The 24438-nt window shown below is 39.8% G+C and overlaps 2 protein-coding genes across 9 annotated transcripts in view; one reads left to right on the top strand and one right to left on the bottom strand.

The window, feature by feature from the left end:
* The window catches only part of PRG4 (proteoglycan 4), a 37883-nt gene extending 29215 nt beyond the window's left edge, over positions 1 to 8668 (top strand). Inside the window, exons 11-14 of the mRNA XM_075003315.1 lie at positions 3950 to 4106; positions 4809 to 5003; positions 6988 to 7113; positions 8559 to 8668. Coding sequence (XP_074859416.1) covers positions 3950 to 4106; positions 4809 to 5003; positions 6988 to 7113; positions 8559 to 8668 — 588 coding nt within the window. The remainder of the gene's footprint in view (positions 1 to 3949; positions 4107 to 4808; positions 5004 to 6987; positions 7114 to 8558) is intronic.
* A 37-nt stretch (positions 8669 to 8705) lies between these two features.
* The window catches only part of TPR (translocated promoter region, nuclear basket protein), a 57230-nt gene continuing 41497 nt past the window's right edge, over positions 8706 to 24438 (bottom strand). For 2 of the 8 annotated variants that reach the window (XM_075002264.1, XM_075002266.1), the window contains 12 exons: positions 23334 to 23534; positions 22066 to 22197; positions 21467 to 21557; positions 20658 to 20842; positions 17487 to 17555; positions 16909 to 17003; positions 15837 to 15943; positions 13272 to 13409; positions 12935 to 13091; positions 11136 to 11254; positions 9853 to 9951; positions 8706 to 8913 (listed from right to left, as the gene is read on the bottom strand). In XM_075002264.1, the coding sequence (XP_074858365.1) occupies positions 8858 to 8913; positions 9853 to 9951; positions 11136 to 11254; positions 12935 to 13091; positions 13272 to 13409; positions 15837 to 15943; positions 16909 to 17003; positions 17487 to 17555; positions 20658 to 20842; positions 21467 to 21557; positions 22066 to 22197; positions 23334 to 23534 (1449 nt within the window). In that variant the 3' untranslated portion in view covers positions 8706 to 8857. The other 6 variants (XM_075002267.1, XM_075002269.1, XM_075002268.1 and 3 more) reach the window with 4 other exon arrangements.

Genomic DNA, 24438 nt, shown 5'->3' with positions numbered 1-24438 from the left:
GATTACCCAGGAGACACTGAAGTTGGTTCAAGGGAAGAGAGTGCTGAAGATCAGAAGAGATATCTCTTAGATGGCAGAACAGCAATGTAGGGTGAAATGCAATGAGGTTAGGAAAGTAGCCAGAAAGGATAAGGAGAAATGGTTAGAGGAGCAATGTGAAGATATGGAGAGGTGTTATGGCAAATGTAACACCAGGAAGGTCTAATAAGACAATTAGGAATATTAATAGGAAATGGCAACCAAAGCAGATGGCGATCAAAGATGAAAACGAAGAAGTGCTCATGAACAGGGAGAAGATTATGCAGCCCTGGACGAGATACTGCACTGACCTATACAAAGCACAGTTGGACCCGAGCGTCTCAGAGAGACTGATTGAAGAACTGAAAAAGAGATATCTCCACCGAGCATCAAGATTGAGACCGATATTTTGAAGGAGAAAGTAGAAAAATCAGTGAAATGACTAAAGAACAACAAGAGCCCTGGAAATGATAAGATCACAGGAGAGATGATCAAATACAGTGGAGAAAGCATGATTCAGGAAATACACCAACTATGTAATATAGCATGGAAAGAAGGGAAGGCACCTAAGGAATGGACAAGATCTGTGCTAGTGATAATACCCAAGAAAGGAAGTACATTGGAGCGCAAGAACTACAGAATGATTGCCCTAATGAGTTATCTAGGCAAGGTGCTGATGATGATACTAAGAAACTAAGATTGAAGATAGAAGAACATATAGCAGATGAGCAAGCAGGGTTCAGAAAAAGATAGAAGTACCATACAGCAGATATTGGCACTAAGATTGATAGCGGAGAAAGCTCGATGAAAGAACAAGAACGTATACACTTGCTTTGTCGATTTTCAAAAGGCATTCGACATTATAGATCAGAATGTGACTTGGGCGGTGTTGGAGTCATACGGAGTGGATATCAGACTGATACATTTGTTGAAGGCTATCAATGACAATGCAGAAGCAGCGGTGAGAACGTGCAGGGCGTTGGGAAGTAGGCTTAAAACTAATAAAGGTATGAGACAAGGAGATCCAATATCGCCAAGTATCTTCATCACACATCTGGAGAGAGCGATGCACAAGATCAAGGAAGAGGTAGAAGGGGTATCTGTGCATGGGAAAAGAATTAACAACTTGAGGTTCGCGGATGATATAGTTAGAGGAAGATGAGGAGAAGCTAGCGAAAATGGTGCAGGTGTTAAACGAAGAAGGGAAGCAATATGGACTAATTATGAACATTGATAAAACAAAAACAATGGTATTTGGAGATCAGGAAATAGGAAGGAAGATCACCGTTGATGGTATTGAACTAGAAAATGTAGAGAAGTTCAAATATCTGGGAAGCAACATAACGTATGATCTAGACTGTAAGAAGGAAATAGCGACTAGAATAGCGAAAGCAAGAGCGAATTTGAAGGCGATGGATAAGATCTGGAAAAGCAAAGTGATTAGCTTAAGAACGAAGCTAAGTGCCTTGAAAACGTGTGTATTCAGCAGCATGTTGCACGGATGTGAGACATGGGTGATAATGAAAGATTCAACAAGACCATTGGTGTTTGAAAGTTGTCATAGAAAGATTCTGAGAATAGGATGGATGCAGAAAGTCACCAATGAGGAATTATATAGAAAGATACAGCAGAAAGAGAACCTGCCGCAGAAGGTTATAAAACGGAAGCTACAACTATTTGGGCATGTTTGCAGAATGAACGACGAACAAAAAAAATCAAGACCCTAGTATTCGGCATAATGGATGGTTCAAATAGGAGAGGCAGACAACAGAGACTGGATAGATGATATAGTAGATTGGTGCGGAGCTAGTCTACAGAAACTAAGCCACTCCACACTGGACAGGGAAAGATGGACGGAAATGGTGAGAGAGGCAGACGATGCCAACTGGCGCTGAGCCCATGGTTATTGATAACGATGGCTTGGAAGAGTTAGGCATTAGTGCACATCTGGAAACATGCAGAACAATTTTGTAGTTGCTGACTTGATTCTATTGATATAGGCATTTATATTTATCAGCCTGCATTTATTTTCATATCCTTTCTCCTAATCCTTTTTATACATCAATAAAATTAATTTATTTCTGAAAATTTTGATGATTTATGTTTTGGTTTATATAGCTGAGGATTAGCAATGACTCCTCTGAGACTGGGAGTCTGTAGTTGCAAGGGCTACAGTTGGGAATAAATTGCTAGAGCACAACACCGAGCTCTTTTTTGCTACATTTCTGCTTGCTAAAGGTCCTGATTTAAGACCTGAGAAGAGAATGGGCTGATTGGAAAGCTAACATGTCTTGTGACCTATTCAAGGGAAAATTATATTTTGAATATTTTGGTCAAAATTTTGGTTCAGAAATGAAAAATTTGTTTTAACTATTTTGTTTTTGGAATCAGTAAATGGTGGGGCTCTCATTTTCAATCCAGGACTCTTCAAGATCTTCTTTAGGCATTAACTAATGCAAAAAGAGGGAATGTGTGTGATTAAGTGGGGTGGATTAAGTCAAAAAATGAAGCAGATGTCTAATCTGGTTTAAAGGTTTGTTTAAAAAATTACTGCAGTTGAATCCACTCTTGTAAACATCAAAGCTTTCTGCTAAAAAGCTTTAGTTTTGATTCTACTTTTTGGAGGGAAATTCCTCACGCACAAAATTCTGCCCAGAGCTCTACAGGAAGGTACAGGACATGCTCATGGATTAATCTTAGAACATGTCTACAATTGCATAGCTGTAATCAACATGTCCAATATGGATTTATCAGGTCGCCCTCACAGAGGGAGAAAATCTCTCATCCACCTCCCTTACTCCTTGTGAGAACGAGGAGGACAAGGGTTGACTGTCAAGCCCTGATGGTTCAATTTAGTGTGTCCCCACTAGGCACTCTAAATTGAACGCTGGAAGATTGACCCTCATTGGGTCAATCTGCTGTTAAGTGCTAACATATCCTTAAATTCTTTCAGATCAGCTTATGCTACAACTGACGGGAAAGCAGCAGCTGTTGTGCTTCAGCCTCCTGCTCCCTGTACCATAAGAGTCAGGAGACGGGCTCAAACAGCACAGCAGGAAAAATGTTAATTACTCCAGGGAACTCACCAGCCTGCACATGCTTTGTCATAAGTGTAATTTATCTGGTGGGGTGGGCAGGCACCAACACCCTTTCGGACATGCACTGCAAGTTCCAGTGCACTAATTATTACAGCAGCACTAACCATTGGTGTTTTTGTTTCCTCAAACAGAATAATTTAAAATACTGAGTTAAGCATAAAATCTTAATTCATTGCTATACATTGTCATTTTACACAGTGCTGTAGGAAAGAGAAAGTGAGTTTTGCCAAGTTTCTACATTACAAAAGTTTGACAGAACTATACTAATTTTTCACCCTATCACTATGCTACATCATCCCCATCCTTTTGTACCTTTAGAGTGTCACCACTTCAAGGGGGCAACTGTCCTTTTTATTGTGTTTGTACAATAACCAGCCCAATAAGGTTTCAATCTTGATTGGGGCTTTTATGCATAACTGTAATACAAATATTCAGCTGAGGCTCTATTAGCAATTCTCCACAAATTACACTTAAGAAAGCTTGGAAACAGACTAGTCTGAGTGGGAGTGATTTTGAATATCAGAAGTCCAGCAAAAGAGCTTAGAAAGAGCTTCCTTCTACCTCAGTTAAAGCTATTGTAAAAGTGAAGTGGCTTCTGCTAAGTGAAAAGGTTTGCGTGCAAGTGAACATTTAAGGAGCTTGCAGAGTAATCTTTCTTCAACATAAGCTATAGCAATTCTTTTTGATGAATGCACCAGTAATTATTTTGGATGGCATTAAAACATACAGTAATTCGATACGGATTTCATAATCACCTGTCTAGTCTATACTGAAGCCATCAGTCAAGGACTTTCATTTTCTCTTTAAGTAAAAGCTTCTGTTTAAATCCTCAGGATTCCCAATATTGGCGTTTCACTAATGATATAAAGGATGTGGGATATCCTAAAGAAATTGCAAAAGGATTTGCAGGACTAAATGGAAAAATTGTAGCAGTTCTGTCAGTGGCACAACACAACAACAGACCAGAATCAGTGTATTTTTTCAAAAGAGGTACGTTTTGTGTCTAAGGTACTTATAAATGTCAGACATATTCAGCTTATTTATTTTGGGAATAAAACCCAGCTCTGCTTTCAAGTGAGGCTGCCTGTCCGGCAATGATGACAACAGTAGAGTTCAAAAAAGATGAGACAGCCTTTGAATGCCAGAGATCATGGAAGTTTACCACGAAGAAGAGTTTTACCACCATTTGAACACTGGTGAGACTTGAAATAGACTACTCAATCCACAGCTATGTATGAAACTGTTTCTCAGTTAGGGTTTCCTTTCTTATAAAGCACTGGATTTAGCAATTTCATTCTGTGATTTAAATTTAGCATTAGCATTTCTCTTGATACCATTCCTTTGGAATGGGAATTACAGAAACAGAAATCCTGCAGCATCAGGCAGTGCCTTACAATTTCACCATTTGTCCTCAAGGAGATAGATCTCTTTCCTGCTAGTCAGAATATTGTTTACTATCACGGATAGTCTCATGGACCTGTTCACAGAAGTAAGCAAACGTTAGGAGCAGGTCCTGCTACCATCATACTTCCAAGTTATAGGCTTAATTTTTTGGCATTTAAAGTTGCAAGTTTCCTCAATAGCATTTGGGCATTTTAAAAGGTGCAAAGTAGCTCTCTTCCCAGCCCATCAAGTTCCTGTTTGTGTACTGATGACTTGTCTGATTAACTGTTTCTACAACGTCTGTTTCAGGTGGCAGCGTTCAACGCTACATCTACAATCAGGAACCAGCCAAGACGTGCAAAAAGAAAGTATATGTTCGGTACCCAGCTTATACACCCAGAGCTGTGATCAAGAGGAGACGTTTTGATCGTGCAATAAGATCAGCAATCATGTACCACACACCAGTTATGTCTCACAGTATCAGAATCCACCATAATCCATCAGGTCAGTTTTAGTTAACGTTAAAATATTCATATATATTCACTTTAAAATTAATAGCTTCTGAAGGACAGCATACATGTCATCTGTTCAACTTGTATGCTTTTAAATATCTTCAACCTAGGCTATGTCTAAGCTAGGCAAAGTAAGTCGACCACAGATATGCAATTCTAGCTAAGGCAAACAGACATATCTGCGCTTGGCTAACTTGGCTGTCCATGCTGGGGATGGTCAATGGGAGAGTTTCTCCCATCGACTTCCCGTACTCCTCATGTCTTGCAAGGAGTATAGGGGTCGACTGAAGTTGATTTTGTGTGTGCACGCTAGCTGTGCAAAATTGGACCCTGGAAGATCAGCCCTGGATAGTGTAGACGTAGCCCTAGTGTGAAAAGGAGAGAGCGCTGGGGAGCCACCTAAGGTCATTCAATTAAGATACAGTGCAAGAAATGGGATGGCCAATCAATCAATCTCCACAGCTGATTATTATTCCAATATTTATAGTCACTAAGTCAGCACAACACAGCTTTTGTATTACCCTATTGGTCGATCAAGAGTCCAAACCATACAGTTCCCTTGAAGTACGCAGCCTAAGGCCACCACCCAGACATGCCAGCCAAGTACAGTTCTACCAAATTCAAAGGACCAGGCACTCTACCTGCCAGGTCAATGAATATTTCAGACCTTATCCCAAGCACACTCTGACAATTGTTATTAACTGATCTAAAATTTATAAACAAAGAAAAAAAGAGTACTGGTTAAAAGCTCAATATATGTCACAGACATGAGTTCAGTTCTTGAGATCCAGTTACATTACAGAGACTGGAGAGCTCATAGTTGCAAAGTTCTTTTGGAATTTATTCCGTGGTTATAGTCCACGGCAGGACAAAACATGGCTCACGGCTGGCTCCAGTACACAACAGCCTCAGCTGGCTCCCTACCTGCCCCTTCCACTTTCAGCATGCAGTAAAGTTGGCTCTGGGTCCGTGTGTGTCTGTGAATGCTGAGAGCCTGGGGGTGCAGGGAGAGGTGTCTCAGGCTGCCTCCACCCCCAGCAGCTCCCTTTGGCTGGTTTCCGGCCAATAGGAGCTGCCTGCTTGCAAGACAGGCAGGACGGGAAGTATTCCTCCTCCAGCATCACAGCAGTTAAATGTAGAACAACCCCTGTGGTTCCTGAACGCTTGCAGGGGGCATGGTAGGCAGGTACCTTGGCTAAGAAACCTGATGGGCTGCTGCCCAGGTAAGTGCCTCCCAGGCAGGGCCTGCCTCTGGTGCCCCAGCACCTCTCTGCTCCCCAACCCTCTTCAGCTCCTCCTGTACTCATACCCCATGTAACCCAAACCCTCTGCACCCCTTCTCTTGCACCCAGTCTGTACAACCCCCCTACAGCTATACTCCTTCCCAGACCATGTACCCCCTCTTCCAGGTCACAACCCCCTCCCAGGCCTTAAAACCCAATCCCCTATCCCTGGTCACAACTCAAATCCCTGTACACAGTGCCCCCGCTGAACCATAGTCCTGCCCCAAATCACAACCCCTTTCAGTTCTGCACCCCCTCCTACACCTCTCCACTAGGTCAGAATCTTCTCCTGGACACATACCCTCCATCTCCTCCTGCCCCACAACTCCCTCCCTTCCACCAAACTTCACCTGGTTGCGAGAATTAAGGGAAATTGACAAGAGAGTTTCTCCTGTCGACCTCCTGCAGTAGGGAAGCTGCTGAAATCCAGCCTAAGATGTGTCAACTCCAGATACCCATGTCTCATAGCTAAGTTGGATATCTTAGGTTGACTTTTGCTGGCAGTGTAGCTCTGGCCGCAGCCAAGGAGCTGGGTAACCCTTTCTGGCCATGTACCACATATGCCAAATATTTCGTGGATTACATCACATCTAACAGCTGTTTTTTCACATAGCTGCTCTCCCTGCATTATAGCTTTGTACAAAGCATCATTTACTATATTTTCCTAATGTACAGCAATTTTCTTGTCTGCAGGAATATTACATCAGGAGGTTAAAATAAATTCTTACTGGAGAGGGTTTCCTAAAGTAGTTCACTTGGCTGTATCAATACCTAACTACCAAAGACCAGATGGCTATGATTACTATGTTTTCTCAAAAGGTATGTTCAACCTAAAACATATTTGTTCAAATCTCAAAGGCAAGTGTGGCCTTCTGAAATGTGACATTAACAACCCTTTCCAATGCAAGAGAGTGACCAAGATGAAGTTTAATGAGACTTAGGGCTCAGGCTGAAAAAAAAATTGGCAATAAGTCAAGCTTCGGCCTTAGCCCCTGAATAAATGGACGTTTCTACTTAAAATGATCATCAGAGAAATAGCTAGCCTGTGGAAATCAGTGCCATGAGAGGTCTGGCAGATAGGATTAAAAAAGGTTTGGATATTTATAGGATAACATAACTATCTGGAGTGTTGTTTGTAATGACTAATCATTCAAGAATGGAATTCTCACACTACTGAATTGGTTGGAATTTTGCTATTAATTTCAGTCAAATCAGGATATCACTCAAACAGATCAGGATATAAATCTCTGTGCATAAGGACATGAATTAACCTCTACTAGGAGAGGAGAAGAGAACCTTTCCTTCTCGGCAGAATCCCGTAACTGCATACTGAAGGAAACAATGAGTAGTCCTGTAGCACCTTAGAGGCTAATGGATTTATTACGGGTTTTACCCATGAAACTCCTCATTGTATTCACAGATGTAGACTAACAGGACTATCCATCTGAGACTGCATACTGAAGGATTTTGTTATTATAGTTTCTCTCAAGTATTGGATATTGGACTAGGACCACTACTGCTCTGATCAAGTATAACATTTTCTGTCATGCCTATGAAACAAGTGAGATAGCACATACGTGGGGAATAAGAAGGTGCCACTTCAAGACTTTTTATGGATTAAAAGTGCAAAACTCTTTAGACCTTTCACAGAAGTGCTGGGCTAGTATACAGCTGAGCACGAGCATGCAGAGATAATGAAAATGCTTCTCTGAATTCTCAAGGCTTTGGATGAGGGTTATTCAGTTTAAGACACATCTGTACAAGTGCCCTCAATTTTACAACTGAATATGAAGAATTTCTTCTGGGATGTTTGGGTAAATTTAAATCAGCTGTGTTGTGGTTTTAGAAAAGGGGATCATACCTCTCAGTATAACTCTAAACAGCGTGAGAGCCTGAAAGTAGCATTTTCAAGAGACTTGACCAAGATGCCTAGTTTTTTTTTGTTTTTTTTTTAAAAAGAGGAAGCTGCTCTATAAAAAGGGGAGACTAACGGGAATAAGTGGCACAGTTTTCCAGGCTTCTTGCTGGCTGTAACTCTTTCATCGGTTAAGGTTCATACCTATGAATAAAAATTAAACATGAAAATGAAATACTTTGACTGGAAACTGATTCTAAAGCATCTCTCTCAACTACATGTGCTAATGCACCAGAAAAAGGCGTCAAGTGGTAACTCAGCCCTTTAAGTCAGTGCGCTTTTTAAGTATGAAAGCCTTCCAGTGTGTGTAATTCTAATTTCCACTCAAACTGTACTTATCTCATTGCAGATCAATATTACAATGTGGATATGGCCAGCAGAATAGCAAGATCAGTTACTGCTCAGACTGGGCAGACAGTATCCAAGGACTGGTATAAATGTCCTCAAGATGATTTGTAACACAGGATTTGAAAGAAAGAAACCATAATAATTAGACAGTTTGTCTATTTTTATTAATAAAGACACTGAAATGTGCACACATCAATCTACGTACAAAATGCTGCTTGCTTTTAGTGCTGCAATCATTACACTATAACAGTAGCCAAGCTGACAGTCTGTACACACAGCTTCAAATACTCCACAGAACTTTTAACTAATATTGCCTCTGTTTAGGCCTCCTCTGCCTCCCATTGCATGAGTTACACCTGTGTATGGAAACAGAAAAGTGTTAATGAAAGTACATTTTCCTGCTCCAATAATCAAACACTGTCAATTTGCTACTTCGTTTAGTAGTGAGGGGAATGTGCAGTGGAATACTCTGTAGCTAATCTGTCTCTGTCTCTCTCTCTGTGTGATAGCCTAACACAGGGAGATACTTCACCGGACAGTCATTCCATGGGTCAGAAGAGCCACAACTACAGCATGCTCAGATATGGGTGGAGACTTACCTTTCTTTTTTCAACAGTCACTCTTTTTATTCAGTGAGAATCCCCTCTAGTTCAGTAAGTGCATTTTTATGGCTAGAGTCCCATAATTTGAACGTCAACAGAAGTAACAGGAATATACATAGGAAATTTAATATTTATGATAAATACATGCTAATCTAGGTAGGGCTTTGTGTGGGGGAGGCTATAGTTAAAAGTTACTAGTACAATTAAAATCTGGAGGACACTAACATAGTAAGCTTCTGTAATTTCAATCACTTAATTTTCTTTAAAAAGCAACAGTTATTCCAGGCTTCACTGCAACAAAAATCTTAAATTTAAAATAGAAAAATTGTGTTAGGAGTTATCTTAAATATCAGAATTGAATTATATTAAGCTTATGTCCTAATAAAATTACAAAAAAAAAGTTTTAAAACTTATACACCTTCTTAGACGAGCCATGAGAGTAAAGGGACTTCGAAGTTGCCCCAGTACTTTTAAGTACTGGCAGGTGAGCTGCAGCTAGACATTAGCCAGTACTTTGAAGTTGAAAACTCTGAAGCTGCTGCAGGGGGGAGTTTGCTTAATGAAGTGCTGCATATGCACCGCAGCACTTCATTAGTAAACTCCCAACACCCTACTTACTATCCTTCCTTTGAAGGAGGGTGGTAGTGTAGACAAGCCCACAGAGTCAGAATTGTGGCCCTGACAGCCACTTACCTCTCTGTCTGTTAAACTGACGACCCCGGACACCAGTTCTTAAAGTTGGTGGCTGAAGTCTGACACGCCGGAAAGGCTTTGGCTGATTACTGCTTGTGTCTGTAGAGAAAATGACCATCAGAAAGAATGCATAAATTGTTACTGAAGTACAGCTGTAACAGTGCTTTTCTATGTGAATGCAACGTAGGTCACAAACATCCTCTCAAATACTAATAAAGCCTCAGCTCGAATGAGTGCGTTTCTTTTGGGGTTACTTTTTTAGCAGGGCAATTGAGTGGGTAATTGCATTTTGACAATTGATTTGAGAGGAAAGGTAGCTTTCTGTCTAACAGGAAAACATTACAATGGATACAAACTCCAGCGAATGCAAGGGCAGACTACGGGTTGAAGAATAGGGCATGAAGGGGGTCTGGGAGCCGGTTGGGGCAGGGAAACCTGAGCATGTGGGGAGGGAGGTGCAGGGAATGACCATGAGGGGAGCGGTGGTCGTGGGGCACCTGCTTACCTCCGCACTCCCAGCTGCTCCCCAGGTACCACACACTGCTGCTCCCATCGGCCCAAAATCTGGCCAATGGGAGCAGCAGAGAAACCCTCATGTGGGTAGTGTCCAGCACTGTGTTCCCCCAACCAGGGCAGGGCGAATGTCAGTGTACAGAGCTGCAGTTTTCACCCCCTCACCACTCTCTACATGCTGGATCTGGTGCGGGGCTGCCCCTCCTCCTGCAATGGGAAACTGGTGCAAAAATCTCATGGGAGGAGGCGGCACTGCAGGGCTAAAATGCCAGCACAAGCTGCTTGCAGTGAGATTGGGGGGCAGCCCTGAGCCTCGCCACGCAGTTTGAGAACCCTAGTATTAGAGGTTTAGCCATTCTATCAACTGATACAGAACAAAATTAACACAAGTTTAAACACATAATGGAAGTTCTGCATTCAGGATATATGCCACTCATCTGCCTACAAATTCGTACCCTACCTTCCTACAATGCTGCCGTAACGGTTAGACTTTACTCATAATTCAACACGTCAACACACTGCTTGGGAATGGGTAAGAAAGCTGAGTTTCTTAACAATGCTCACAGCACTAATCTAAGTTGCCTTTTGACCTACTATGAAGACAACAATTAAGTATTATTTGCTTCAGAAGCGACATGAACTGTTCAAAGTAGTTGGTTGCAGTCTGGTCTCCTCTGCTAACAATGTATATGGTATTGTGAAAAGTCTTGATACACAAGCACCCTATAAAAACAGTAAGAAGCAATCAGCATTAGGAGGGAAGCCAATACCTGCTGATGAACTGGAAGGAGGATCCTGACTGGTGGAAGGAAGGTCTGATTCATCAGATGCTTGAACAGATTCTTCTTCTTGCTGGCTATCAATTTCTAGACCAGCTTCTGAAGTAATTCTGGCATATAAAATTCAGGTATAAAACAATGGTGAGAAAATGATACTCCCAAGGTGCAACATAATTTCATAATTTAACAAGGAAACTGATTGTTTTTTCCCAGATATTTTTACATATCGCCTTCACCTTTTTCTACCTTGTTACCAAATATCAGAATGACTGGTATTTCAAAAAATATACACAAACAAATCCACTTTGGCGTTCATCTACTCATGGACTGCACGCCACCAGGACTGAATGCTTCTTACAGAAGACCAGAAAAATAAACTTTATTTGGGGGTACTTTAGTGAAACTATGTGCCATGGAAGATCTTGTACACTAATCTGCTTCTCATATTTCAGATGTCATGGGTAAGAGAAAAATAAATATTTAATTAAAAATAGAACCAATTAGTACTATGGAATCTGATCCAGAATGTGAAATGTAAAGGTTTTACCCAAGATGTCCTTTTCAGTGCCATACCTAAAAGTCTTGGGTTAATGATTTTTCAAAAAGCTAGTATCAAGACACTGAAAAACAACCACATGCAATCCTGGAGAGCACTCTGCAGAGGCCAATAGAAGATTCACAAGGACAACTAGAGTGCTTGATTACATGGATGTGTGACGGCAGAATTAATAAAACAGAGGGAGAATGGAATCACTTCAAATAGTATAGGAGGCTGCTTGGTTGTATTTTCTGGTTCTAATCCCCCTTTTTGTATTTGCACTGCTTTATTTCTCCTGCCAGGGCGTAGGACTTTGCGTATGTTAGTATCAAATTCCTTCCACCCCATGCCAGAAGCCCCAAATTCTTTTCACTTTGTATTTTGTTTTTGTCCTCTATGTCAACTCAAATTGTTGGAGTGGTCCAATTTTGATCATACTACCTTCAAACAATATCCAATCAGAGACAGTTAGCAGCTGAGCAGAGAGATGGTGGATTTGTTTTGTTTTTTTAATTTAAAAATGCCTGTAAAAATCCTGTCAGGAAAGCCAGGCAGTCCCGGGTCAGGCTCCTACTCTCAATGAACAAAGCCTGATGGAGGCTTCCTCGCTGTAGTCCTTCCACAATTCCACAAGTAATCTGACATGCTCAGCAGACTAGTTTCAAGACCACTGCGTTAATCCATTTATCAGGGAAATGCATGCCAAACTCTCACATTTTGTGGTTGTCCAGAAAGAGATTATATTCTTCAAAACAATTTACATTTTGCTTCTGTTATTTCTGCAAAGTTGCAAACTAAGATTTTCAAGGGAAAAAAAGGAAATGTTAACATGTGTCCTCCAGAAATTTTAGACCCCACATCCAGCACCAGCCACTAAAAAAGCTTCTGATTCAGAGTTTAAATTTCAGTTTTCAGCTGCAAGTAGTTTAGCTTGTGGACATCATCTGCAACAAAATAATTTCTTGTTCAGATGCGAGTCATTCTCTTGGCAATTACACTGACCCTGTTTTCAAGATGAATAGCGTTCAAATGCACAGACCAAAAGTAGTAACTAAGAAATGAAGAAAACAAAAGATCACCAGATTAATTTCACAACTAATTTAGCAAATCACTCAATACTGGTGATCCCTCCCTGCCATGGAAAAACAGAGCTAACATTTAAGACACTCAAATGATGAACTGCAATGAAAGCCCATAAAACTAAATCTCAAATACAGAATTAAGCATTAATCCCACTAGTAGTACACCTTACCCTTCAGATTCTGCCTCCACAAAAACTTCATCCCCATCATCACCCACTCCAGATTCAGTAGTTGTGGATAAACTGCCGGTGGATGTTGTAACCATTGGAACAGACTGAGAAGCGTGCTCTGAAGGATCAGCGGTGGTACTTTCAGTGAAAACAGTCACTTTGAAAAAAGAAGTTAAGGAAAAACAGTTAGACACCTAAAATATTGCATACTAGGAGAACTCAGGCAATAGTAATACTATCACCATAGCCATAACCAACATTACAGTAGTGTTCTGCATTTTGTTAGGAAGTCAAAGCATCTAATATAGTCATTACATTTGGCAATACTGATTCTCACCTGGTGCTGCGACTTGCAGTGGAGTTGTTGGAACACTGCGGCCACCAGATTCTTCTTCATGGGCAAGGAAAAGTGGTGTTTCATACATTCCTAAACCTGGAACAGACAACTCCTGGTAATAATGGATGTCGTGAATGCCTGTTAGTGGAAATTATACACTTATCTGAAGGTCAGCTTGTTACAGTACTAGTCCTAGTGGGTTCAAGCCCACATAATTACTGGTTTATATGCAAATATTGAGCCTGGTAACTGAGATTACTCAAGAGCAAACCTAGTTTGTACTAACAAAGAGCTTTCAAGCCAAAGTTCTTCAGTATTAATGAAATAAAATACACACCCAGTTTAAATAAATATTTCCATTTTACAGCGGAAAAAAGATGCAGATGAGTTAAGTGACTTGTCCAAGATTATACAGGGAATCAGAAAGAGCGAGGGACCAAACGTAACTCTTCTGATGACTGATATGGCCTTTAACCACGACATAACACTTCCTCTGATGAACCTGGATTTTTTCCCCACATTCTGGAAGTGAAAAATCCTATTAATTGTACACATGCAATTTAGCTTAAGCCACTGAAAAGAAAGACTAGTTATTTCCAAAATGAATGTCTCATTCCATAATGGGAAAACTATGTTACAGAGTTAAAAACTGAACAGATGTAGTCTGGTCCTAAAGCAATTTTAATATGTATAGTTTAAAAAATTGCCCCCCAGTTAGAAACCATCCTTTAAGCTTTGGGTCATCCCAATTAAACTGTCATCTCCTTTTAAGAAGAATATTGGAAAACCCCATTACATTATTGTTTAATTGAAATTTGTCAGACTTTTACTACTGTAAGACAATCTCAACCAGGATCATTTTCTTTTAAAGATGAGTGTCGCCAAATAAACCAGAAAGTAAAATTGTACTGCTAAGTATGCAGGTTCATTCACATGAGATAATTTACCCTAAACTCACTAAAACATAGCACGTTGGGGTAATTATGGAATTATGAAAACGTCTCATTGGCCAAGCTTGCGGAGGCCTTACACTCAACTAGATGGCTTTTTGGTGTCTATACGTGTGTAACTTGCAATGGGGTAACTTGAACATTTTCCTTGCATGCTGAATCTAATTAATTCCAGCATTCCAGGGAAAGTTCTAGACTTCAATGGCCCAAACCCTGCTGATTCTAGATAAAATTGAACACCACAGAGGGTGAAAAATGATGGCACATGACACCCCTGCCAACTCTTCTTTGATGCCAGGAAGGAAGGGGAGGGAGACTACTTGGCAAAACAGCAGCAAGGAAAAGAATGACCAACTGTCTGCCCATCATCATTACGGCAAGGGCCTCTTCTTTCTCTCTTCTATACTGTACCAAACCAGCTGTGATCAAAGGAACACGTCTTCAAATTCAAGCACATAGGAACTGAAAGCATTTTCAGTGCACAGTCCTCAGCTATCATACTGAGTCATGGATACAGGATCTTCTTGATCTAGCTACCTTCAAGAACCTAATTCCAGACCTATTTACATGCATTTGGCAATAATACAATTAGAGCACAGCTTAACAGTATCCTTCCTGGAAGCAGAGACTAATCCAACTGGGAAATAGTTTAAAGTGAGATAAGGAGAGATTTGGTCTCTGCAACAAACTGATGTTTCTTATGTTTATACATGAAAGGGCTAAATGACAGCAATACACACCAGCCAGTGACAGTAATGAGAACTTCCTTATGGGATACTGAAGCTAATTTAGTAAGTAGATTATATCTTGATGCACCTCAACCAATGATGAGAAGATGGACAGAGCCACACACAAAAACATGCTAGAGAACTGTTATGCTGTGCAATTTGAAAGAATTTGCTGTATGTTTTCATTTTGCTTGAGTGAAATTAAATTTCATTTCCTCAAACAAAGAGACCCAGACTCTGACAGACAACACAATGGCTCAACAAGTTACCTACTTCACAACATTAAGTCTTAATTTTCACCATATTTGTACATGTATTTTTCTTACTTTAACTTTAAATTTCAGCTATCGTCAATTACAATTTTTTGTTGAATAGTAACAGAGAGGAAGCCGTGCTAGTCTATATACTATCAAAACAAAAAGCAGTCAAGTAGCACTTTAAAGACTAGCAAAGTAGTTTATTATATGGTCTGAAGAAGTGGGTCTGTCCCACGAAAGCTCACCTAATAAACTACTTTGCTAGTCTTTAAAGTGCTACTTGACTGCTTTTTGTTTTGATAATTTTTTGTTGGTTTGCGTATGTATGGTGAAACTGATGTTTACCTATATTTACTGAAGAAAATCTAATCTTTCCACGCTTAAAGAGTCAACCACGCTTACATTAAGCCACATGTAGTTACAAATGACCAAGCTAAATGCACTATATGAGCAAAACATTTTTCTCTACCTCCTTAGTCTTCTACCCTTCCTACAACTACAAAGAGGCACAGACAAAGATACAGCTGGGACAGTGGTGACAATTACCCAAGCTTGAAGTGGTTCCTCAAGATGTTTCCTTTGTATATATTTCGCTAACAAACATAACACAAAGGCATTACACAGATTTACCTCCTTGTGATGCAAGCTGGCCAAGATCAGAGTGGCTGGAACTAGTCTGCGGCATATCTTCTGGAGGTCCAAACCTGAATCTAGGAACTCCAGCAACCTGGGGAGAACTACAAAGATGCAGAATGTGCTGTAAAGATTGTTTAATAAACTAAGCATTTTACTGTAGTAATTTTAGTTTAATATGGAAAACAAATTATCCATGGTACAAATAATATTAGTAGCCAAACTTAATTTTATCAGAATTATCCAAAGAAACCAACTTTCCCATTGTATTTCTATCAAAATGAAATGTTTATAAATACATGGGGGGAGGGATAGCTCAGTGGCTTGAGCATTGGCCTGCTAAGTCTGGGGTTGTGAGTTTAATCCTTGAGGAGACCATTTAGGGATTGGAGCAAATAGATGTTAGTGATGGTGCTTGGTTCTGCCAAGAGGGCAGGAGACTGGGCTAGATGACCTCCTGAGGTCCCTTCCAGTTCTAGGAGATGTGTATTTCCAATTATTATTTTATTTTTTTAATACTCCACTTGTAAGAAAATAGTAGAAGTGTTTTAACATGAATACTGTAATGTTAAAATAGCTCCGATAGTTTTTACACAGCTACTTTCTAAGCAGCTTGCTAAGCATGACCTCATCCAAGCTTAGGATGACCACCTATTCTTCACCGCATCTTGCCTGTGTATTTTATCTGATGAGCGTAGTCAATATTGAGAAAACATGCTTTTGTCACATACAGCATTAATGTGAATGTGCAAAGGAGGGGCTAAAGGTAGTATGGTAACCTGCTGGTGCCCTGGAAGTTCTAACCGTACTACTTTTTAAATCAATAGTCACATTATATTGGAATGTGACCAGAAGCTCACATTTTTGACCCGTTTTATGCAGTTCAAACAAATCAGTATTTGTGGCCTTTTCTCTTAACCATCTGAGATGGAATGCCATTTGGTATCTTACTACACAATCACTCAATCATTTTATTTGTATTTACCTTTAAACAAAGAAGCATTCAACTGTTAGAAAAAGGGAAATACATGATAACACTTGCTTGTTTTTATTATGGATTTCTACGTACTGAATTGCTTCTGCAAATCCATCTGTACGATGTGGTACAACAAGAGTTGGGGTGCTTGGAACTGTCCTGTCCTCATCATCAAAAAAGTGTTGCTGCTGGAAAAAATATTATGATCAGAGGCTAAAATATATTCATTAGTCCTTCTTTGCTTGGTTCTAAATAAAATTCATCTACACAGGTTTTTCCCAATGAAAGAGACAAATCAGCTTTAACTACTATTTGTCCATTCAACAGTGTGAGGGTAACCAATGTCAAAATAAAAAAAAAAAGTACTGAATATGTATTTTAAGAAATTGATTAAAAAACTTATACTATTTGCTTCATCTAAACTGACCCAGATTTTTATGGATTTCAGTTTCATCTTAAACTTAACACTTACTTGCCTGGTATTCATATTTCAAATATTTTTTAAGGGATGGAAGTACCATTAACATGAAAACCACAGCTTGATTAAACCTACCTACAAGGTTACACAAACACCCAAAGGATTCTTAACTGTTATGGCTGTGTTATAAGACTAAAAAGTTCACACTGCACTCTCAATCAAGAGTTTTAGGAGCAGACTGCCATTTACTTACCATGCCCCCTATACCAGGAGTTAGTTGAAGCCCACGTCCCACTGACTGCCTCCGAGTCATCTGGATTCTCTTTATGGTAAAAGGAGGAATAAAGTAGTATAAATGTTTCTTGGGGAAGTCTAGTAACATGCAAGTATCTTCAGGATTAAAGTTTAGCGATAAAAGGTAAATAAAGGAATTGTTTTGGCTTTCTACCAAAAGTGTGTCTTGATTAACAAAACAAGCGAACGAATTTTTGTTTATTGGTGAAAATCATATTCTGGACAGATTTTTATCAAGCACTTAATTCCTACAGTAAAATAATCCCAAATGAAGTGGACCTAGTATTTTACAACATTGCCCAGTTTTGCAGAAATGAAAGGTGGAGATATTAATATAGGAACTTTTTCTAAGTAACAACGATACCATGAGTGGGTCAGAGGGGTGTTGCAGTTCAATGGCGTTTATATCTTCTTCACAAGACAATTTTAGTATCATCTAAACAAATGGTTCAGCAGTTTTTCATTTAGTGTGAAGTACTCAGAGGGTTGTTTTGTGTGTGTAATTTACACACAGAAAGGCCTTTTAAAAACTAAATATTATAAACCATATCTCTTAAAAAGAACACAACATATGAAAAAATTACAAATTATAATTGTGTTTAAATTAGAATCTAAGGTCAGATTAATTCCCCCCCCCCCCTTTTTTTTTTTTTAATATCAAGTTTTGAGCACAGAACTGTCAAAAATTCTGACTTTCATTCTTTAACTCTGTCTCCGTGCTTCCACTGTGGAGCAGGCATGCTCAACTCAGTCACCACTTAATTTCTCAAAACAAATTAAACAGCAATACAGACCAACTCCCAAGGAGATCTCGTTAAGGAGGATTGAGTAGAAGCCTACTAACAGCTGCATTCACATATGCAAAAGTACTGTACGGAGTCTCACAGATTCCAAGGCCAGAAAGGACTATCATGAGATCATCTATGTGCCCTATATAACCCAGGCCACAGAATTTCTCCAAAATAATTCCTAAAGTGTATCTTTAAAAAAAGGCAATCTTGATTTAAAAATTGCCACTACAACCCTTTGTAAAGGACTCCAAATCCAAATAGGAATTATTTCTACCATTACAAAGGTATGGCTTATTTTCAGCCTGAATTTGTCTAGGTTCAACTTCCAGCCATGGCCAAAGCTGTTTCTGGTCTTTGGTGTCTTTCTTCAATTTATCCCAGCCCTTTTGTCACACTCTTCCTTGAGACATTCTTTTTTTGGTCTTGATGTTTATTTTTTCTCCATTCATTTCTTCTTTTCTATCTGTTCCTTCTTGGTGCAATGGTGATTCGAAATTTGGAAGGGTCTGTTATGTACCAAGCCAAGCGCAGGCCTTGCTCCTCTCCCATTTCTCCAATCTGTGCTTACTATTCAAGTCCCCAACAGACTGCACTGGGCAAAAAACTCTAATTTTCAACAGAGGACAAAAGTGTCCTCGCTAGCTGCAATAGTTTCCATAACTCATGAACAGGTGGGCTCATGCACTGAAAGTTAAGCAGGCCCCTTCTTGCAGAGGTGGAAAGAGTACCAAAAGAGTTACTTGACTAAAGTGCCACTGCGTGTGTGTGTGTGTAAATTAGACCACCTTCAGACCACCTACCCTGTTAGAAGAGGTGCATATGCCTTTTTCTAAGCAACTAACAAAATCATCCTAAGCACAGTATTTGGTGCTGACGGGGGACTTCAACTATACAGACATGTGCTGGAAAACTAATACAGAGAGGCACAGACTATCCAGAAGGTTCCTGGACTGCACTGACAACAATTATTTATTTCAGAGATGGAAAAAACTACTCTTCAATATCTTCATCAATGATTTAGATACTGACATAGAGAGTTCACTTATTAAGTTTGCAGATGATACCAAGCTGGGAGGGGTTACAACTGCTTTGGAGGATAGGGGTCAGAATTCAAAACGATCTGGACAAACTGGAGAAATGGTCAGAGATAAACAGGATGAAGTATAATAAGGACAAATGCAAAGTACTCCCGTTAGGAAGGAACAATCAGCTTCATACATACAGCATGAGAAGTGACTGTCTAGGCAGGAGTACTGCAGAAAGGGATTTAGGAGTTATAGGCAAAATATAAAAGTCAAAAGTGCGATGCTGTTGCATAAAAAAGCAAACATGATTCTGAGATGTTAACAGGAGTGTTGAGAACTAGGCACAGAACAGGAGTGTTGAGAACTAGGCACAAAAAGTCATTCTTCCACTCTACTCTGCATTGATAAGGCCTCAATTACAGTATTGTGTCCAGTTCTGGGCACCACGTTCCAAGAAAGTAGAGAAGGTCCAGAGAAGAGCAACAAGAATGATTAAAGGGCTAGAGAACATGAGCTATGAGGGAAGACTGAAAGAACTGGGCTTGTTTAATTTAGACAAGTGAAGACTTATAGGGGACACGATAGCGGTTTTCAAGTACCTAAAAGATTCTCTTTGACCTCTGAGGCTAGGAAAAGAAGCAATGGGTTTAAACTGCAGCAATGGAAGTTTAGGTTGGACATTAGGAAAAACTTTCTAACAGTCAGGGTGGTTAAACATTGGAATAAATTGCCTGGGCAGGTTGTGGAATCTCCATCACTGGATATATTTAAGGGCAGGTTAGATAGAAATCTTATCGGGGATGGTCCAAACGGTGCTTGGTCCTTCTGTGAAGGCAGAGGACTGGACTAGATGACATCGTGAGGTCCCTTCAAATTCTATGATTCTTTATGCACAAGTTACCAGTGTCCATCTGGAAAAACCTACATGCACGCATGCACCCACACATGCCACATCTTGATTATACTCAAATATCCAGAAGCGAAAGCCATGGTGCTTTCACTCAAGTAACTTTCTAGGTACTCTTCCCACCTCTACCTTTTGTAGCACGATACTTTTAAAAACAGATTGTGGCTGCAGTTACCCAATCTTCCTCACCAACTGCCAGGTTAGAAAGTAAAATCACACCCTTCTTTCAAGGGATAAGATATTTAAGATAATTTGCTCAGCTGTTTTAATTAATATACCTGTTTCCACTGTGTAAGCCACCAAATAAATTAATACAGTTGGACCAAACACGCAGCACTAAGACCCTATTTACCAAAAGCTACATAATTATTCTCCTTCATTTTCTAAAGGGTTGAGTGATTTCCTACCTGAACAGGTGGTCCCAGTTCTGGGGGTGGAGCATGAATAGTCAGTCGTGGGGGTAGAGGATGTGGTGGTCTGCGTGGTGACTGTGGTGGCCGAGGTGCCTGCCTCTCTGAGGCAGACGTTGGCTGCTGTTCTCTTGAACTTTCATGGGAGAAAGTTGACTCTGCAGCACTTGTACTTCCTTCACCTAAAATACAAATAAGCACCCCAGAAATCTATGACCAAAGACATCGAGGCAGTATTTCTTTTAATTTACTGTCATTAGTTGCAATGACAGTACTAGGACACCTTTACAAAAACTGATCTACACTGTGCAGAGTCATTTCACCCACCAGCCTCACAGAGCCAATCCTAAAGAAGCAGGAGGAGTTTGAGATGAAGCTATAATTAGGGTTAAATGAAGAAGTAAACCTTACAGAAAAGATATCAAAATAGACAATGAGATGAACATGCTAAAGCAGATGTTTCTACCTTTGCAAAACAGCAACAACTGACCAAAGGAAAACTGAACAGAGCCTGGATTCAAAAACTCATTGAAAGTCAACACCTCTACTAGGTAAACAGCCCATTAGCACCATGACATGGAACTAGTCAGCAATGACTCAGAGGAAAGAGAATCGTTTACTGATTCATCAACAGCACTTTTTTCCCCACACAGTTAATGTTTTCCACAGAAACGCTGAATACACCCAGTGCTAGCTAGTGTTTGGATTTTTCTGAAGCACTCCCCTAACTGAAAGAGAACTCAAAAGGCTTGCACATGACCCCTTCCATAAAGATGAGACTTTAGAAAAGCACAAATTAATTATACCACTGTTCTGGGAATCTGCTGCTCTCTGGTTGCTTTCTCCTCCTCCCATGCTCTCTTCAGTTTCAGTACAAGGATCTGTTCCATCAGCACCCTAAGATGCATAATATATTCAGTGCAAACCCCCACCCAGGCAAATAATCAGAAGTGAATAGAAAAAGCTAATATAAGAAAGAAAACTGAAAACTTAAGAAATTATATATTATATATATGTTGTTGCAAAGAACTACTTATATTTATACCTGTTTTAAAACCTATATATATCAAAATATCATTTGTTCAACATGTTTCAACTAATAAACATTTATTGTGAGAGTTACACTTGGCTAGCTTCATGGTTACTATATTCAACTATTATACAGCTTATGCAGTCTCCTGTACATTGCATTACTAGCCATTCCACATACCAAAAAGTATTTTTACACCAGAAAAACACCAGTTGCAACATGAACAATATAACACCTAAGCACAAATCCAATTTATTTGGATCAGATTAAATTAAGGTTTTCCTGGCTCAATATGTGGATTACAGTAGGAACAAACTGTAATATCACAATTACATCAGGAGATCTCATGTGCCCACAAAAGGTTACTGCTCTTACCTCGGCATCATCTGCTTCATATCCATCATTGCCATCAGCACTGCCGGTTCCTTCATTGCTGTCATCACCTTCATCCCCCATTCCTGGATCTTCATCATCATCTTCATCCTCCTCCTCCTCATCCTCATAATCCTACAAATATAGCATACCCTAGGCCTAGTAAAAGCCCAAAGTATATCATCTAGTTCTTACATAGCACTTTTCTTCTGCAGAACTCAAAGCCCTTTACAAAGGAGGTTTGTATCCTCATTACCCTTTTACAGGATGGTCAAATCAATATTCTCTACAGATCTCCACCTAGAGTCAGTCAGAATTATTTTTAAGACCAAAAAGAAATTCAAATTTTGTTGCAGGTCAAGTGAAAAATGTGATTATCACATGGACCAAGGGTGAGCAAACTTTTATCCTTGCAAATAGCACCTCCTTCGCCGCAAAAAAAATTCTGTTAGGAAGTGAAGTGTCACGCTGTACTGCCTCAGCAATGGTGTCGGCTGTGGAGGCCGGGGAGGGGGGAGTGGCCAGGGCAGTAGCAGAGGCTGCTGGCTTAACATCATGGGATGGGGTGGGAGCCTGACCATGCTGCATCCTGCACTTTGCACATTGGTAGAGATGCATGAGAAAGTTTATACAATGCCCAAAATATGTCCGCTTCAAGTGAATTCTCTTTTGTGTTTGTACAGCATCTAACATAATGAGGCCAGGATCTCAGGACACTGTAGTAATATAAGTAAGTTGCATTAACAGCAGAAAACTTCAAAGTATTTGGAAATGTCAGCATGATATCTTAAGGGTTGCTGAATTTTTGTCAAATAAGTAGTACTGACAATCTCATGTAATAATTTTACTTCAAACTCATTTCTGTGCTGAAACCTTTCCACAGCCTGGTTAGCAGTGGCATTTCAGAGCATAAATAAGTGCTTCAGTAATTCCACATCATCTCAAAAAAATCAAGCTGAGTTCAACCAATAATTTTTAATGTCCAGCTGTATAATCAAGTGCAGAACTCCTACTGATAGGTATTGTGGGCCTACTTCTTCCTGCATCAATGGGACAGTCTGTTACAATTATGCTTAAGCGAGGTAAAGGGATGCACAGATCTTTTAAGAGTGCATATGCTTTTCAATATCTATTGTTAAACATTAGACATTTGTCAACAGTGAGTTAATCTTTAAAAAGAGATAACTTCTTTTTGGTGACCAAATGCAGGGTGAGCTGTTTATTTCCACAAAGATATTGATGATCACAAACTACAAATAACTCAGACATACTTCTTGCTCGCCTTCATTTTCCTCATCATCCTCCTCTTCATCATCACTGTCAATCACAATGACATCATCTTTCTTGGACTGACCATCCTGGGATGATGAGGTATTCTGTTGATCAGACTGAAGAGGTACAAGGTCTATTGGGACAGACTGAGAGGTTTCTTCACTGTCTTCCATGGGAGTGTACTCTCCCTGAGTGACCCCCTTTAAAATGTAAAACAAAGATACTAAAACAAAAATTGATACTTTGCGTGTGTATGTTACAAAACGTTTGCACAGAGAGATTAAGTTAACTTAAAATTAATTCATCTTTTAAAATTCCCCACAAGTGCTGCTAAAAAGCAGCTGTACCACCATTCATGGATCAGACACTAGATCAGATTTGGGTCCATGCAACACTACAGCTATGTGTTGTAATCTGTGACACTCATCTTAACTGGTTATAACAATCAAAATTGTTGTGTTCACTCTAACTTTTTGCTGGGTCCACAAACCATTCAACTATGAGAATCCATTACTATCAAAGATGGTAACTGTTTGTCTTCATGCATTTTGGGACAATTTGAGCAGGTATCCAGTGTGTGAACAAGAATTACCCAGAGGACACGTAAATATGACTTGCTGGCAGCATATGTGCAATATACTCTCATCTATCCTGATACACATACGTCCACAGCTGGGAAAAAGGAGAACTGGCCAAATCAGTTACAAAAGCGCTGTTAGAGGAGCTCATCAACTTGCAAAAACTTCCAACATGTCAAACTAATGATGACATGACAATCAGAGCAGAATCTGTTGCTGGCAAGGGAAAAATATTAGATGTCATGGATATAAACAGAGGATTAATCAAGTTCTGTGTGCACACAAACGACACAGGTAGATCTGACTATCCCACTAACCAGTTCCAAACCTAACTAAAATATGGTCAGGGAGTTGGACAAAGCTTTAGCCTGCTTAAAAAAAAAGTGGTTAAGAACACTGTACTTTGTTCTAGTTTGATTCAGCAAAAATTGTAGCTCATTAAAGCATTTAAAGAATTTGAAAAGGGTCTGTAAAATCTGGAATAAGATGCTCAGAAAACAACCTTCTGTTTTCAGAGATTGGAAAT

This window comes from Carettochelys insculpta, chromosome 9 (genome assembly GCF_033958435.1).
Source record: "Carettochelys insculpta isolate YL-2023 chromosome 9, ASM3395843v1, whole genome shotgun sequence".
Taxonomy (NCBI): Eukaryota; Metazoa; Chordata; order Testudines; family Carettochelyidae; genus Carettochelys; species Carettochelys insculpta.
This window is presented reverse-complemented; position numbering and strand designations above follow the sequence as displayed.